Below are 17,504 nucleotides of genomic sequence, written 5' to 3' on the forward strand. Positions count from 1 at the left end.
GGCGATTTTAACTTCTGAACGCGCACAAAAACAAGCTGTGACGTAGTAGGGCGCTCCTCTCCCGGCCAATCGGTTGAGGGCATTAATTCATTAACATAATCAATTCAACGAGGCAGTTGGTCGGGGGCAGCGATCGTGACGAGTGCCTTGGCCGTCCAAACTTGGTCCAACCCACCTTGTTAGGCCTTCCCACCGACTTGTAAGCAGCTCAATTCGGTTCCATTGTTGTTTTTGCTTCCGGAATCCGTGAATCGAGTGGCTTTCACTCAGAATCGTAGTTTCGAGTACGTATTTCCTTTCGTTTGCTGCTCGAAGTCGGGAGGAGCATGTAGAAGTATGACTAGGGTGACCGTCTTCCTCAACGCAGAAAACGGGACATGCCAGCGGCGGGCAGGGGGACAAGGGTTAAGATGGGGAGAAAAATTGTAATGAAATAACTGCTGTTATTTTACAACTCACCATATTGCACTAAAGCTTACTCTGGGTAAATATTCCCCGCGTGCATTCACGCCGCTTTCGGCGACAGTATGCGGCTGCTCATTACAGAAGTATTAACCCACTTGGCCCCACCGTACACGCCGCTTCGCGGCTACCAGCCGGCAACCCGCGCTAACCCAAGGCGCCGGAAAAGAAGTCCCATACCTAGTTTAGCAAAGTTTCGTCGATAATTCATTATTTTGTTGTTGTTGTTAATTGTAAAAATGAATTTCAAATATCGCCGATGGCTCGACAAAAAAAAATGTTAGAAAATAAAAGTAACCACTCTCCATAGATTGAACCTGGGTCCGCTGCGTACGAAGCAGACACCTTTTTTACGCTACCTTTCTTTTCTTTTTCCTTTATTGCGAACTGATGCTGTTCGTACCCATTCGTTTCATACGAGACCAAGGAGGTTAGAAGTACTAGGAGAGGGCACGTTGCAATATTAGTGAAGCCTAGTCATAAAAAGTTTAAACGATGTTGTGGCAACATGACCGTAGATCTCTCTGGCTATTGGTGCGCGTGACATGTCACGTGTGAGATGGATGGTTGATTGTAGAAGGACTCCTTGCAGGCTTGCACGCGCTCCGTCCGGTAGGTTTTATCACATCGAAGGCTAGACTGTGGTGTATTCTAGTACCCCATAGCTAGACGAAGGCTAGCTACGGTCACGTGATGTGGTCACGTTGGCATGGTGAGGAGAGTAAGGAGGAAAATGAGAAAGAGGCGAGGCGTCAAGGGAGCATGGCTTGTGGAGGCTACGCGGCCGACGTCATGCCCTTTCCTGCCCTTCTATTCTCCATGTACGAGACCCACCAAGTTTTGCGTCGTGCGTATAGCCATTTCCGGTCGAGATGCACCAGCTCGTGCGTATAGTTAACTCATATTTTAAAGTACCTACGGTCATTTTTGTAAAATATAGTTGTAACGAGTAGGCATAGTTTTGGCTTGCTTCAACTTGCTTGGTGCCAATTTCGAAACTATTCACTCCTGCGAAAACGGGACATGATTCTTTATTGGGATAAAAAGATGGAACGGCAGAAGCGGACCTCAGAAACGGGACTGTACCGGCCAAAACGGGACGTCTGGTCACCCCAAGTATGCTCCTTGGTCTCCACGTCGAAGTATCCGAGCGGTACACAAGTATGATCGTTCGCTTGGCGTATTCAGATTTATCTTTAGGTTTCATCCTATGCACATTTGCATCGTAGCAAAAGCCAAATATACTTTGCGAATTTACTACTGCTACGCGCAAAGTGGAGAAATACCTAGTTCCGCCACGTGATGCTGGCTACCACGTCACTATCGAGCGATCGCGTAACTCTAATCGGTCCTGCTCGGAGCATTAACGAGGAGCTTCAAATTGCCAATAAAAATATGCCAGCTAAAAAGTGAATTAGAGAATTTGAGTTAAGCCACTAATTGTTTGTGCACACTCGTTCCCCGACGTCAGCCTTGGTCAATTACATTATTTCATAAGAATATTTTTATTTTCAGCGTTTTGTTTTTCTTGAATATTTTCCATCTTAGAAAAAACACCCTGTAGAAGGGGGCATGTCGCAATGTGTGCTCACAATTAAAATCAACAAAAAAAAAACATGTACGCTCGATTTTTTTCTTTGTTTGGTGGGATGTTTGGGCGCATCGATTGTGTGTCAAAAGGCAGCAGTACAAAAAACCGCTACTTAGTGCCCCTTTAGATAAACACGCAAGGTTTCCAAGTTTAAACATGGAGTTTTCTTTCAAGTATTATGCCAAAAGCGAAGAATAAGTAATGTTACCAAATTTTATACCAACCAATAGTTCTAGATTCTGAATCGAGACAAAGTAGGCAATAGCTAACTCGGTGAAGAGAAGCCAGAATATTAAAGACCATTTATTTATCCATTCATCCAAATATCAGACCCGTGCCTAGGGCACAAAATTGGAAGAACAAGTACAAAGATGTGCTCGCTTGAAACAAGTGGGCGCTGCACCTTCCCCAACTGGGGACCGACGGAAGTCCAGTCAGAGCTGTTGCTACGCCAGTCAGACTTTGCTGCTAGACGGATTTGCACGCCGACAAGAGGAGTCGGCACTTCCGCCGTGAGGACGTCACACCCGACCCTTCCCACACGTGGACGATGACCGACTCCACAGAGGGAGCGTCACTGAACAACCGAGATCCGGGAGGACCTCATGCCGGAAGGTGTCGGCAAAAGCCCAGCTCCGCCGCTCTGACCGCTCGGCGAAGCCGCGGCGCTCCGTAGTCAGTCCTCCGGAGCAGGCTACAACTCGTCGTGGCGTCCTAGATGCACCTCCACAAACTCGTGCAGGGCCTCCAAGTCCCGGGCGCCGTTGAACTCAGCCGCTCTCTTGCCGTCCTTGAAGAGGACCAGCGTCGGGTAGCCCTGCACCTGCACGTGGGAGGCGCCGTCGGATGAGAGCGCTTCTTTGGGCTCGGCCGCAACGCCTACGCGATTGCCCGTTGGGAAGTGCATTCATACAACGCTCCGTTCCGATATAGGCTGGAAAAGGCTTTGTTTATTTTGATTCTATGGATAAAGTCGGCATAATTGGGATGCATTCCCGCGGCATTCTTCGAGGTTCCTGGTGGACGTTGCAGTTTTTTTCTTCCTTCATTATACCGGGCACTGTATTTGTGCCACTTCCGGCCGCTGTGACAGGGGGAGAAATGCGCCCGGTTGTTCTACCTCGGGTGTGCGACGACTCTCGGTTCGCTAGCGAGCAATTTCGTGAGAGCTATGCTCTAGAAACGCTCCGGTGTCATGCTTTTCAGTGTCCAATGCGTGCCGTCACCGACAAAATGTCAAAAGTGAAGTTCTTTAAATTTTCTCTATTTTATGTGGGTCCATTTGTTTCAGCCACAATCAAGTTGATGTCCAAATTCTTTTTTTATCTTCCTGCAAAAAAATTGCGCTTTGAAAAAAACAATAATTTCCACTGTGTCCTATTATAATCATAAAAGTTTCATTTTGAACCATATTTTGAAAAACACAAAGGACTGATATACTCTGAAAATGCATTGGACATTTTGAAGGTAAGTGACAATAAACTAATTGAATGTTTTTATAACATTTAGGCTGTGACAAACGACGCTATTCAGCCAATGCCAAAGGCACTTCGGGCAGTTGGATTAGACAAATCATAAACAGGCAAATTTTGTTTGGAGGTCCCCAAATTGCTGTTGGAAATTTTTGCATTCTGACATGTGAATAGGCTAATCTGCACCAGTGGCTTTTTGCAGCCTCCTGTGAGATATTTTGGGTAGGATATTTTGTAATATTCACAGTTGTAGTTTGTCCCCTATATTTGATATTTTGTACGATAGTAGTTCTCACTTAGCATATAGACCAACACGCAGGCTTGACGTCACGGAGCTGCGGCGGCGCTGCGATTGTGCCGGAGCCGGGTGGTGTGAGCAAAAGGGCGTGCATTTTGCATGGGTGACATGGAATTTCAGCATGCCGCAAAGCTGTGCAGCTGTTAATTGCACCGAAAGGTACAGCAAAAGTAGCGGGGTGAGTCTCCACAAGTTCCCGGTTGACTCTTTAAAGCGCAGAAGGTGGATAATATCCGTGGATAGAAAATAATGGTCGCCTCGCGCGGACGACAGTTTGTGTGGCAAGCACTTTCTTGAAGGCAAGTGTGGCTTCTATTTCGATCTCCGTCCTGACTTGCTTATGAGCAGGGAAACCGTCGTGTGATTGAGACCACCCAGATTTTGCTCCTACGGTGTTCGCGCACAAAGCACCGGCCAAGCGCTTGTCGGTGGCTCGCTACCGGTGCTGGTGGCAATGCGTTAGTTTTTCTGTAACGTAATAACATACTCGTTACTTTTTCAAGACAGTAACGGGGAACACACTTACATTATTTATTTAGAATAATGCGTACTACGACTTATGTTACTCGTTACATATTCTTTTCAAGAGCTCAAAAAAGTCATTCTTTTTTTTTTGTTTGTGCTTTCCTACTTTGTTTTAAATTCAGCCCAGACGCAGCCAATGCTATGAGCTGATGGGATTGATCGACAGCGTCAAAAACACACCATCATGGTGTCCATCATGTTTCTGTACTCACTGAACCAATCACAGGCAAGAGAGACCCAGTGCCTCGCTCTTTTGACGTTGCTTGATTGGTCCCCTTAGCCCGTAGCTTTGGCTGCATCTGGACTTAAGCGGAAACGAAGAGTAGGTGCCAAGTCATTAATTATTGCACCACACTCCACCCACCTTCAAAATTTCGCTTGTCTTTTCCGCATGCAAACAGTTTCACTTCAGAATAACCCCAACGCCTACGCCCTTTGTCCCAAAATTAAAAAACGCCGTCACAAAAAAAAAAAAAAAAGCTATTGTTACTGTCAATTTTTAAATAAAAAAGTAATGCAAAAGTGCGTTACTTTTTAACGGTAACACTTTCATTTTATTTTGAGGTAACATAGGTCGGTGACGCGTTCCTTTTATTTGCAAGTAACGAGTAACCTACTTCGTTACCTTTTTTGGGTAATGCCTACAACACTGCTTGCTATGCCCGTGCTACCAAGCGCAAGGAGACCGGCAGCAGAACGGAAGAAGCGTTACTGCTTGTCATGCTTTGCGATCATGAGGGTAAGAAAAATATCATACCTTGACTCGAAGGATGCTGTATGTATCAAATCAATTAATAAATACACTTCTGCAAACCCACAGTCTGCTGATCCCGCCGGCAGTGCAGAAAGCGGCTCAAAGTAATTGTAGGCCTCGAGTGACCTGTACACCTGCGCCATGTCGGCCGTGAACTGGCTTGGCGAAAAAACTAAATAAACGACGACGTGAGCCATCGACGTCGGTGGCAGTAACTTCACGTCGGAACACCAGTGGTCCTTGTTTATGGCGTACGAACTGTCAAAGCCTAAGGCAACGCCGTCCATGGAGTTTTTCTCGATACCGCTGCCATTCAGGCTCGGGTAGCGAGCTCAAATACTCGGGTATATTATACGACATACTTTGACAAGAAATACGACGCACAAATAACACTAGAAGCATCTCTAGAACGTCAACAATGAGCGCACACCACACAACGCAATGGCGAAAGCACGGAGAGTCAGGCCGCTTTTGCCCACATGGCTTCTAGGCATGCGCGGCCTCCCGGCCGTGTTGGTAAACAGAGCCGCACCACGTGTCGGTCTATATTGTGTAAAACAAAAAATGTGATTTTGAATGCTGTGTTCGCTTCACTAGCGTACAAGTGGGAGGCAGTAAAAGAGTTACAATGTGATTTTCATTGTTAGAGCTTCAAAAAATCACCGGTATCTAATGGAAAATAAAAAAAGCACTAAAGTTTGCGGCAATTGTAGATATATTGCCTTTCTCCAAACAAAATGCTGATAACAGTCAGATGTATGTCCGTGCACATCAAAGTACTCACTAAGTTTCTCCTGATTTTGCCTGTCAGAAGTTTTTCTTTTCTCCCATTACAGACGAGAAGTAATAAAAACTTCTAATGTATATTTGTGATGATCAGTGAGCATAGAAAGGGTCAGTAAACTTTACAAAAATATGTTTAATGTTAACATTAACGTCTGAGTACTGCAATGTATGTGCACATTCAATGCCAGGAACAATTGGCTTTCTTTTTTTTCGCTGAATTAAATGCCAAAGGGTGCCGAGTAACAAAACAAAGGGGGGCCCCCCTAATTTGCATAAACCAGGCCCTCGTAGCTGTTCATCCGGCCCCAAGTGTCAGAGTGTGGCAACGTGGCGGCTCATACCCCTGCTCAAGTACTACCGCCTGCTTGCACGGTGACAGCATACAGCTTTAAGGAACCAGACACGCATTTGCAATAGTGTCAATCGCCCACAAATTTTCATTAAGAACTTGCATCTGGACTTTGACCCCAACCGCTTTTTCCAGTTTCCTTGCTTCGATTATACAAAAGCAATTTTGTTTTCGGAGCAAGACTGGACGAAACGGAACGTGTGTGAAAGAAATCAGGTAGCTGTGTTCTTGTGTAAACGTGAAAGCTGTATTTAGGCAAATCCAGATGGAACATCATTATTCGATCAAATAATGATGTTCCATCTGGATTTGCCTAAATACAGCTTAAATAAAATTTGTTTTTTTCACCGAAAAATAAAGTACTGCATCGCCGCTCGGTCTCCGCCCAAATATAGTGCTAGCAGCTCGAGACAGAAGTTTCACAACTATTTTTTATCATACTTGTATTTTTTGGACTACAGTCCACGGACTATACACGTTTAAAAGCTACTCGAGGCATACTATCTACAGGTGCAAACTATTACCACGCGCTTACTTAGCCGAGTCGTCAGTGCGCTTGGCTCACACGCACGTGGCTCGGGTTCAATTCCTGGCAATGTATGTCGTTTTATCTTTCTTTGTGATAGTAGAGGATTCGGGAAGGTCGGAGAACCGTCTGGCCTATCCATGTTCAGAGTGCATAGTTCGAGAGGACCGAGGCAGAATGTTCTAGGCTCTCAGGGAAGGCTTAAAAGAAGTTGTGCCTTACTGTACGAGCCAGTCTCACCCCAGCACTCAATCCTCCTGCTATGACGTCTCCGACCCTAGCCTTTTTCTATTTTGTTTTGGGCACAACTTTACCCCATTAAATGTTTGCTTTCCTTCAGGCACTCGTCGCATCAATTGTCATTCGTGACACTACACAAAGACTTGTTTTTTCTACATTGTTCACTGTGACAAGACGTGAAGCATTTCATGAACAACGGACTATGTTAATGCTGATTTATGTACGATATGTGAGCTAATAGAGCAGGTATTTGTCATGGTGCGCTGCGTATGATAATCTTCATGTTCGGTACGATGAACTGTATATAGACTAGTGAAACCAAGAGAACAACGCTGTGAAAAGCAGAAAAAGGAGGTGGAGAAGGGGCAGCACGAAAAGGAAGAAAAAGACGACGACGACGAGGGGTGGAAGGTCAACGTGGAAGGAAGTTCAGGCCTTCTTGGAGCAGTCACCCAACCTGGGGAACTTCAATGGAATCCCGAGGCGCATGGACGATTTGCAATCGACGAACCCTGGACAGCCCAGAACAGAAGGCAGCTGCCACAAGGAAGAAGGAAGCTGCGTGATCCAGGACCACCGACTGCACATCCCTGTCATTGCTGAACACGTCATACACAAACTGGTCAAGTGCCTTTCTCAGCCCTACTCTGCTTGTACGTGAACTATGACAGTGATTTCATTTACCCTATGTGTCCCATAACCATTCCTCTTTGTACATATATCTCTTTTTATTTGATTATAAGTTATTTTTTTTCTCTAATCTTTCTGAACCTCATAAATAAAAGTTGTATCGGTAATCCTCTGTCTCGTCCTTCTGGCGAGGGCAGACAGCTCATCCGCACAAACCTTCTCACATGCAGACTCGGCACTATGTGCGGACTATGCATCGCATGCGGACTATGCACCAGGTGCCAACCATCTAAGCAAAAACTTTTATTTCTGACCCCAAAATTGCCCCTGCGGAAATACGGTACTTTTTGACACTTTGAATGGGAAAATGGGGTCCATTCTCGGTAGTTTGTGCCATTCGGCCCTATATATTTTTGGGCACCTTCGGACACCATTTTATCGTCTAAAATTTCCAAAATTCGGTCGTAAGTGATTAATAAGATAACGGTTCAATCTCAAAGTCGGCATCTGACTCGAGTCACTACCTCTACGTTTAGGCGGAAACTGAGCCCTCGATGATGTGTAGTTCATTCTTGCGAGTCAAACGGTACCGTAAATTTGTTTGGGATTTTTAGGATTTTTGATAAAAGTAACAAAAAGTCAACCTCATGTGTTCACTTATCTTAACCAAAAATATAATATTAGGAATAGTTTTTGGCACGGATAGCTTTTTGTTGCAGCGGTCACCTCAGAGAAATAGAAACTGGGTGTCCCACGCCACCAGCCCATTTGACCGGTACATTCACTGCGACCCCAAAAGTGGTTTCTCAATTTTCACCCAACGAGGTCGTGGAAGTGTCATGTTGTCGCCAACTGCGATCCTGGCAGTGCCGCAATGGCGGTGGTGCAGGTGGCAGACGCCCGGTCGCAGGTCACTCTCTAGCTCGACAGTGCACCGAAGCTCCAGCAGCAAAGAGTTGGGACCACGCAACGGCAGCGACGCCAGCATTCACTCCCACTTTTGTTGGGACTTCAAGCTCCAACCACCAGGATTGTGACATCCTGGTGGTTGGAGCGTAACACTTTGGCTTTTCCGACGTCTTTTGTTGCCACTCCTGGACCACTTTCGATGCACGGGCGAGACGGGACACCGGTCAGAAATGCGTCTAGGCGCCGTGGCGGCAGTGGGGAGGGGGACATGCGGGCACTCACCTCGTGGCTGTTGCAGAGGGCTTCGTAGACGGTGCAGTCCACCTTGGCAATTTTCACCTCTGTCCGGGCTGCAAACTTGCGCGCCAGGTCGTCCCAGGTCGGCGCCAGCCGCTTGCAGTGGCCGCACCTGCGTGCCCCGCGTGAGAAGGAAATTTTGACCATTTCGACGCAGAAAGCCTCGTTGGGAGCCCGTCGGTCATGATTCTGGTTCGCTTCAGATTCCATGGCTTCTTATTTTCTTCCGGTTTGGTTCGCTCACATGCTCAAAATATTGGTTTGGTTACCAGTTCAACCAAGTGCAAACCAGTTCAAACCGGTTCGTAACTCTACGTTAGAAAATGTTCACGCATGCATTTCCTGCAGCTTTTGTTGAGCATGCGCTACTCACAGTAGCTGGACACAAGGATGGAGTGTAACGTTTTCGTCGCACCGAAACAACATTACAGAATGAGAAAAACACGTAAAACAATTTGTTCAACATATGCAAACTACGCTGGGTCACCATACACACCGTGTATGCTCTTACTGCACGTGACGGTGCTGGACACATTTTTTAAATAGAAAGTAAAAAAGCTCGCTCCCTTTAAGGTCAATGTTTTGGTAACATGCCACAAGTTTTTTTTTATGAAAAACTGAGTCTGTAGAATAAAACCCGAGTTTCAATCAAATGCAGAGCGCACACTATGTAGGTACAAATGCTTTCATCATCATCCCACAGGGGTACAATTTCTGTTTTGTAACTAAGTCGAATATATCCTATTGTATCATAAATATAAGGCAAAAAAATTGTTTTTTTTTCCGACAACCATTTATTTAAAAACATGCCTCTTTAGTCCTAATCAGGTAGTAAAACAATTTTTTCACTCCGTTTATTTTTTTAAGGGATAATAAATGAATGAATGAATCAATGAGCAACAATTGTCAAATGAAAGAATTTCTGCATGGTCTCGGTACAAGTGCCTCATCCACCTTCTGTCTGACTGAAAACATTGCACAACTGAAAAAGGATGATAAGACAAACCACCCGACTTTGGCCAACACCTCCTAGAAATAAGTCTGCAGAGCTCCGAGTGGTTACGTCACAATGCCGGAACAAGGAAGGCCATGGCGCAACTACGCAAGAAACTTTCTATCGACGTGAAAAAAATTTTTATTCTCGAGCGGCGCGGTAATGTTCGTGCACGTTTATTTGACATCAATAACCTTTTAAAAGTGCAGTCTTGTACAATTTATTATATATATCATACAAACGTAATATACAACACGTTACCAAGGTTGGAAGTACCAAGTTTATATTTATGATTATCCCCGTAACCACGCGACTACGCGGAAACCCGCAGCTCCCCACACTTTTCGAATGAACCGGCTCCAATCATCTTCCCTTGTACGGGCTCCGATTCTGGTAAATTTCCGTTGTGTGGGAGCTGCTGACTGTCTAAAAAGGTACGTTGAGACATTTCAGGAGGGAAAGGAACCGAAAAAAAAAATCCAGTCATCGCCGCAGGGAGGGAGCACACACGAGCAAGAGATGGGTCGACAATGTTAAGCCTCTCATCCTGGTGCCACTGCTCTCTTGCGTGTGTGTGTGGTTCTTTTGATCCTCCTACCAGTCGTTTTTTTCTTTTTTTTTTGTCGTCACCGTAGTTTTGGGTAGTGTTTTTTTTTTTTTCTTTTGTTAGCTTGATACTACGGCATTTACGTGGATTCGCGAAACAAGTCCTGCTACGGTTTGAGTGACGAGTGTGGCAACTAGTCAACGGTGACACTGGACGATGACCTCTGTCTCGACAGAGAGAGACTTCCAGAAGGTCGTGTTCAAATGTTTTCGTGATGGATCTTGTGGGACGTATGGATACGATCGACAGGTGAGGAACAACTTATTTACGGGCTTTCTTGGTCATGTGGGACTGTGCTGTAGTCGATTTTGTTTTTTAAATCTCGTGATAGAAGGGAATCTTGTTCTTCATCGTTATCCGTTTGCTATTGCAGTTTTTACTGGAAGGTAAATATCAGGTTTGTGTGATTATTGAAAGTGCGTTGTTTGTGCGATTTTTGTAAGTGCGTTGTTTGTGCTTGTGTGTATAGACCTTTGCAGAAACAGCTCGCTGGCCGCCGCCATTTTGCGACTCGAGCGACCCCCCTCAGCCAGAGATTTCTGGCACCCGCTTGAGCTGTGGAAACCCGGTCAGCGCGACTCCCCACCTGCATTGTGTGTTTGGAGTTCGCCGACTTTCCTTGAAAGTGTTTACTCTATTTGCCTGTTCAGGATGCTTGCGTGTTTTTGTGATCTTCCATTGTGAGAACCAGGGAATACCAGGGCTCGTAGCCTGCTGGACCTTCGCAGGAAACGAACGAAGAGAGCGAGCGAAGAAAGCGAACGTCAAGCAGCCCGTGACGCTGGCGGTTCGACGTTCTTCAAGGATTATTTCCGTTGAGATAATCTCCGAAAAGCCTTCCCGGATATGTTCCCGGTCTTGGCGAGAAGTAGCTGATAGGGTTTGGGGTATGGCAACTAAATAGACACGTTCGTTCATTTGCTTTAGTGCTGTGTAAAAAAAACATCACTCTTCAAAACGTACCCCAAGACAAGCCGGATTCCGTCCGATCGTCGTGAAGTGACTATCGTCGACACTGTATATTGGATATGCTGTGTTATTTGAGACCTTTCTCAAATCCTGTTCGGATAACGCGGCACCATGGGGTACGTACAATATATGTTGTTCGATTGATGAGACTCGTTGAATTTCATATAGTGAGGGCGAAAATACCCATGCAGTTCGGCTATCCTCTGGTGTGGTCAAATATGTTAGGCAGTTAAGATCTTTGTAGGTTGCCACGGCTGAGTGTATGGTGCCGTTAAAAAGATCAACCTAAAATGAAACAAACATCCCAGTTGCATTTGTTCTGTCGCGCATAGACTCGCCGAAAATAGCTTTCATTTGTTTGCTTTTGTTCTCAAAAATAGTTCTACGCTTTCCTAATAATTTCGAGAAAATCTTTTCGCCATAGAACACAAAAGAAAAAATAAAGCGAGGCGATTTTGGCGCTACCAGCGTTCGAAGTTTCTCCTACGCAGGCTTCCACAGCCTACTGACGAGAAAACCCACAGCTCAGCGCAGTCGGGCAACACTGACGTACACTCTCAAAACCAGGGATGCGCGCTGGAAATCGCTTCGTTCGAGACTGCCGCTGGAAAGGTCTATATACTAATGTTATTTTGTTGCCCTTACCACGTTTATACTAGAATCTTAACTGTATTAAGGTAATAGTATTATTGTATACAAAATAGGTTATACAGTATAGACCACTTACAACGTAACTGCTTATAGTGCAGGACTGGGTATAACGCGGTTTTTTTAAACCACCGGTTCACCTCCGATAGAACTCCATGTATTTACATACCACTTAAAATGCAGGCGCGCCAAGGGAAATACCGGTTATAGTACGGTTTTTGGCACAGCCCGCCGACCGCGCCGACGACCGGAGCAGCGAGCACGCTTCCCTGTGCGACACTAGATAACGGCGCTGACGGCTCGGGGCGAGGATGTTGCTCGAAGAAGTGGGGAGAAGAGAAGAGAGAGACTTCAGTAGGGACGCACGCACATGTCGTTCACGTGCGTGCGTTCCTCCGCCCCTCCGCTGCGTGGAAACAAAGAAACAAGCAACCGCACCGACAGACCAATCGCAGATTGAGGAGAAGTGTTCGTGCGCGTTGCATGCCGGTCTGCCGGTCGCGGGTCGGCTGTTTCTATCACTTCTATCCGCGAACATGGCGTCGGTTGTGATCGTCGTCGTAGACGGCGGTCATCTCATTGTTCTGCGTAAAAGCGCTATCCTTGACTGTGAATTTTCGTTGTGTGTCGCTATGATAACCCAGCACGTACTAAAAGGGAAGATCCACCTACTCGTGCGGCGATGTAGTGGCGGCGCTGTCAAGACGGCAGAAATGCCCGCGTCGTCGTGTTTGTTTACTTCGACTACAGCGGTGATTTCTCAGCATTTGTGTCCTCGAACATCGCCCGGATTTCTTATTTGGCGCATTTCATGCGTGTGCTCAAGTTCAAGGTATTACTGGCGCGTACCGTATGACAGATGCGAATTTTCACGTGTTTTCATCTCCGTAGAAAAGTGATTAGGGTTAGCAATCCTGACCGCTCGCAACGTCCGTACGCAACTCGCGACGCCGTTAAAAGGCCGCGCCAGGCAAAAGCCGCTCATTTCTTTCAAAATGTGTGACACACTTGAGACAGAACTGTACTAGTCTGGTGAAATAAAGACCTTCCTCAAACTAAGCTTTATTTTTCATCTAATATAGAAATAAATTCTTTTACAAAGGTAAGTTGTCTGATGGCATGTATTTTGGCCTGAAAAATTGATGTTTTGGTTATAGCGCGGTACCGCTTATAGTGCGGATTTTCGCGACTCCCGCGACATACGTTATATGCGGTCTACACTGTATTTTGTTCTTAGGCAGCTTGAGCCCATAGGGAGAATTAAATTAGTTGACTGTAAATAGTAAGTTTAGTACCCCAGCCACACAGAAAAGTTAATATATTTTTGTTAAATAATGCGGGATTTAATCAGCTCGCTGTTTTGAGTGATTATACGGGCGTCGCGAGCTGATTTATCGGCCCCATATTGTCATTCGATCGAAATTACATTAATTTTAATTCAGTGACTGGATGCGATAACATCGCTTACATGATCGTAAGTGACACTTGCCGAGCCGTGTCCGCATTGGCTACGTCTACCTGATTTTTAACTGATCTGCATTGCTGTGTCCAATCGCTGCGTGTCTCACCATTTTGTCGAAGTAGTATTTCTGCATAAAACATTCATTCCTACAGCAATAATTGCATGACCCAATGTTTTCGACTTAAAACAATCCCATTTTTCTATAGACGTCTTCTAGACATACCTCGTGCCATTTCGTACCGATTATTAAGCGGGGTAATGTTTTGCCCGTGTAATAAAGTGTTTCTTAGAACCGTTGCTGTGTGCAGCTTTCATTTTAGCTAATAAGACGTGCGTATGTGATGAAAAGCGCGTTACGACGGTCAATCCACACACAATGACTTCGCTTCAACGCACACCCCCGAAGGCCTTCCTTTGCGACGTCACGAGAAGAGCGCTACGGCCTTATTTCTAGGAAGTGTCGCTTTGGCTGACCGACGGTGAGAATAAAACCTCAGTACTATCGAGACTAGTTATAACGAAGTCAACAAGAATCGGAAATCCCTTCGCTATATCCGCTATTTTGTTATAACCGACTTCGGCTAACGAAGTGCACAAAGGGAATGGAAAATCGTGATCACTTCGCTGTAGCCGCTATTTCGTTATAACCGAATTCGTTATAACCAGTCTCGACAGTAACTGCAGCAGATTTCTAGAGGATGACGCAAGCCTGCTGGCTTCTTCATTACCCGCTATACCCCTGTGGCTTGGTACCCAGCAAAATATGATGTAGTATTCGTGCTGCAATGCCCAGTTAACCTTTAACCGCACAAGCTACACAAATATATTCCAGGTGTCTTGGAGAAAGCAGATTGCGGTAATTACACTCTGCGAATCTACAAATAAAATTGACCCCGCTAATTTCTTCACTGTGATACGGTCAACCGTCAACAACACTGTGTAAAGTTCTGCGGTAAAAATGCTGCTCATAGAATTAAGGCATTTCACTCTAGTCAAGTTCCCAGAGTGCATAGCGCATCCACGAAGGAGTGAGCTCTGGAACCATCAGTATAAAAACGTATGTAGTCAGAATAATTTGTTTTTCTAGCTCTTCAAATTCTCACAGAATGAGCATAGAACTAACATTGTACTTGTTAAACCTTGAGGTCACGTACATTGGCAATTTTCTCCCAGGGGGCGATATTGTCAACAGGTTTAAATTTTAAAGAAGTTTACCGTTTTTAAACAAAGCTGGAGAAAAGAGTGGTAATCTTCGAGGCACATACTAAAAGGTCCTACAATGCACGGCTTATTTTCAAACAAGCGAAAGGACTTTGAACCCTTTCGCTTGTTTGAAACAAGCGAAAGCCGACTCCCCCAACCCATTCCTGGGGGATGGGGGGGTCGGCTAAAATCTATTACGCACAAGTCAAGCTTAAATACTGCCATCTGTTCTCAAATGACGTCTCATTGAACTCTGTGTACTGTATTTACTCGCATAATGAGCACACTTTTTTTTCCCGAAAAATTTACACATACAGTGTAGACCGCATATAACGTATGTCGCGGGAGTCGCGAAAATCCGCACTATAAGCGGTACTGCGTTATAACCAAAACATCAATTTTTCAGGCCAAAATACATGCCGTGAGACAACCTACCTTTGTAAAAGAATTTATTTTATGTTAGATGAAAAATAAAGCTTAGTTTGAGGAAAGTCTTTATTTCACCAGACTAGTACACATCTCTCTCAAGTGTGTCACACATTTTGAAAGAAATAAGCGGCTTTTGCCTGGCGCAGCCTTTTAACGGCGTCGCGGGTTGCGGACGGACGTTGCGAGCGTTCAGGATTGCTAACCCTAATCACTTTTCTCCGGAGATGAAAACGCGTGAAAATTCGCATCCTTCATACGGTACGCGCCAGTAATACCTTGAACTTGTGTACAGGCATGAAATGCTCCAAATAAGAAATCCGGGCGATGTTCGAAAACACAAATGCTTAGAAAGCACCACTTTAGCCGAAGTAAACAAACACGACGACACGGGCGTTTCTGCCGCCTTGAGAGCGCCGCCACGACATCGCCGCACGAGTAGGTGGATCTTCCCTTCTAGTACGTGCTGGGTTATCATAGCGACACACAACGAAAATTCACTGTCAAGGATAGCGTTTTTACGCGGAACGATGAGATGAACGCCACAACCGACGCCATGTTTGCGGACAGAAGCCGCCGGCCCAGCCCGCGATTGGCATGCAACGCGCGCGAACACTTCTCGACCTGCGATTGGTCTGTCGTTTCGGTTGTTTGTTTTCAACGCAGTGGAGGGACCACTGATCTCGGGGAGGGACGCACGCACATGAACGACACGTGCGTGCGTCCTTCCGTCGCTATGGCAAATGAAGCCTCTCTCTTCGCTTCTCCGAGCAACCTCCTTGCCCCGCGAGTGCCGTTTGCGGCTCGCGCCGTTAAGTAGTGTCGCACAGGGAAGCGTGCTCGCTGCTCCGGTCGTCGGCGCGGTCGACGGGCTGTGCCAGAAACCGCACTATAACCGGTATTTCCCTTCGCGCGTCTGCATTTTAAGCGGTATGTAATTACATGGAGTTCTATGGGAGGCGAACCGGTGGTTTAAAAAAAACGCGTTATACCCGGTCCTGCACTATAAGCGGTTACGTTGTAAGTGGTCTATACTGTATATGGGGGGGGGGGGGGGGAATTCATTACATGGGGTAAAATTTTTGCACTTACACACTTCGTGCAAATGTCATATTAGGTGCCAATATGAGACGGCAAGGTACTGTGGCACCTCTCCAATGATGAAGGCACACCCACAGCTGGTCGGGAGCGTGCCACAATAACCATGCTTCATAAATTGCAAACCTTTTTAGGGCGCTTTGGGGTGCCTTTTGCCGAAGGAAAAGCGCCCTACGAAGCTCACTCAGCACGGAAAGCAACACGACCGTTCTTAGGCGATATATATTGCTAGTATCCGGCGGGCACGCCCAGGTATATCCGCGACTACGAGTATTGAGGAGTTTCAGCGACGGTGTCACCGCCCTGGCGGCCGGTCGCCGAAAGAGAACGAGGGGGATAGGTTCGCTGGGCGTTGGCTTTGTGTATATGCGTTGGCCGCGAACGTAGGCTTATAAACTTCGGCAGCAATAATATTATGCGGCTCTAGTGTTTCGGTACGAGCAACAGAGGTGACGCGATCTGCTACGACCAGCTACGACCACCCGCCGCAGCGATGCAGGCGTCGAAGGAGCGCAACCTGTGTACTACGCAGTCAGTCGCCGTCGCCCGACGCCGGTTGTTTGGCATTCAGGGCTTTCCGCCCCGGGTACCGCTTGTACTTGGAACCGAGTATTATTTCCTGTGCTTGTGTATATGCTCAGTGGCTGGATATGGACCTCATAGAGCAGTTCTTCAGAATCAACAGCGACTCAAAGTTGACGACGGCGAAAGGGCTTGCAGCAACGCTTTCGGTTGGTGCACGGCTGCGACGACTACACGGATAAATTTTAAGATTACTGCCAGCAAGGTGGGCCATAGTCGCTTTATGTTGACGCGATTTTGAGTGTAAGTACTCCGTGCAAAGCCGAATCTATCGCGTTTCTAATCTACCTTTGTTTTTGTTGTTTTTAGCTCGCACAACCGACTACCGAGCAAATGCTTCTGTACCGATCACGGAGTGAGTGTCTTCGGCCTTACATCGCGGAACGCCCAATAAAAAGTCATATTCGTTCAGCGAGAAAACTTCTCTTTCGAGTGACCTTCTGATTGATAATTTCTCCCGTACTTAAGTGCTTTAATCAACACGATCGATTAAGTTTCTTCCCTAGTTAGGACATTTTTGTGCCACATGCGGCACTAATGCTTGCCACGATGTATGCCACTGGTGGTATTGTGAATTGGTTTACTTCCAAAGCTAACAGTGTGACAGGTGGGACCATTCAATTTGCTATAAATGTGATAATATGGGAATTTCGTTGCATAACTAGCGTTTTACATT

The 17,504-nt window shown here is 46.1% G+C and overlaps 1 protein-coding gene across 1 annotated transcript in view; it reads right to left on the bottom strand.

The window, feature by feature from the left end:
- Positions 1–2,343: 2,343 nt before the first annotated feature.
- The window catches only part of LOC8028940 (thioredoxin domain-containing protein 5), a 51,181-nt gene continuing 36,020 nt past the window's right edge, over positions 2,344–17,504 (bottom strand). The window contains exons 9-10 of the mRNA XM_002402352.5: positions 8,825–8,951; positions 2,344–2,876 (exon numbers count right to left, since the gene is read on the bottom strand). Of these exons, the coding sequence (XP_002402396.4) occupies positions 2,748–2,876; positions 8,825–8,951 (256 nt within the window). The 3' untranslated portion in view covers positions 2,344–2,747. The remainder of the gene's footprint in view (positions 2,877–8,824; positions 8,952–17,504) is intronic.

The sequence above is a fragment of the Ixodes scapularis genome, unplaced genomic scaffold, assembly GCF_016920785.2.
Source record: "Ixodes scapularis isolate PalLabHiFi unplaced genomic scaffold, ASM1692078v2 PGA_scaffold2__306_contigs__length_199485367, whole genome shotgun sequence".
Taxonomy (NCBI): Eukaryota; Metazoa; Arthropoda; class Arachnida; order Ixodida; family Ixodidae; genus Ixodes; species Ixodes scapularis.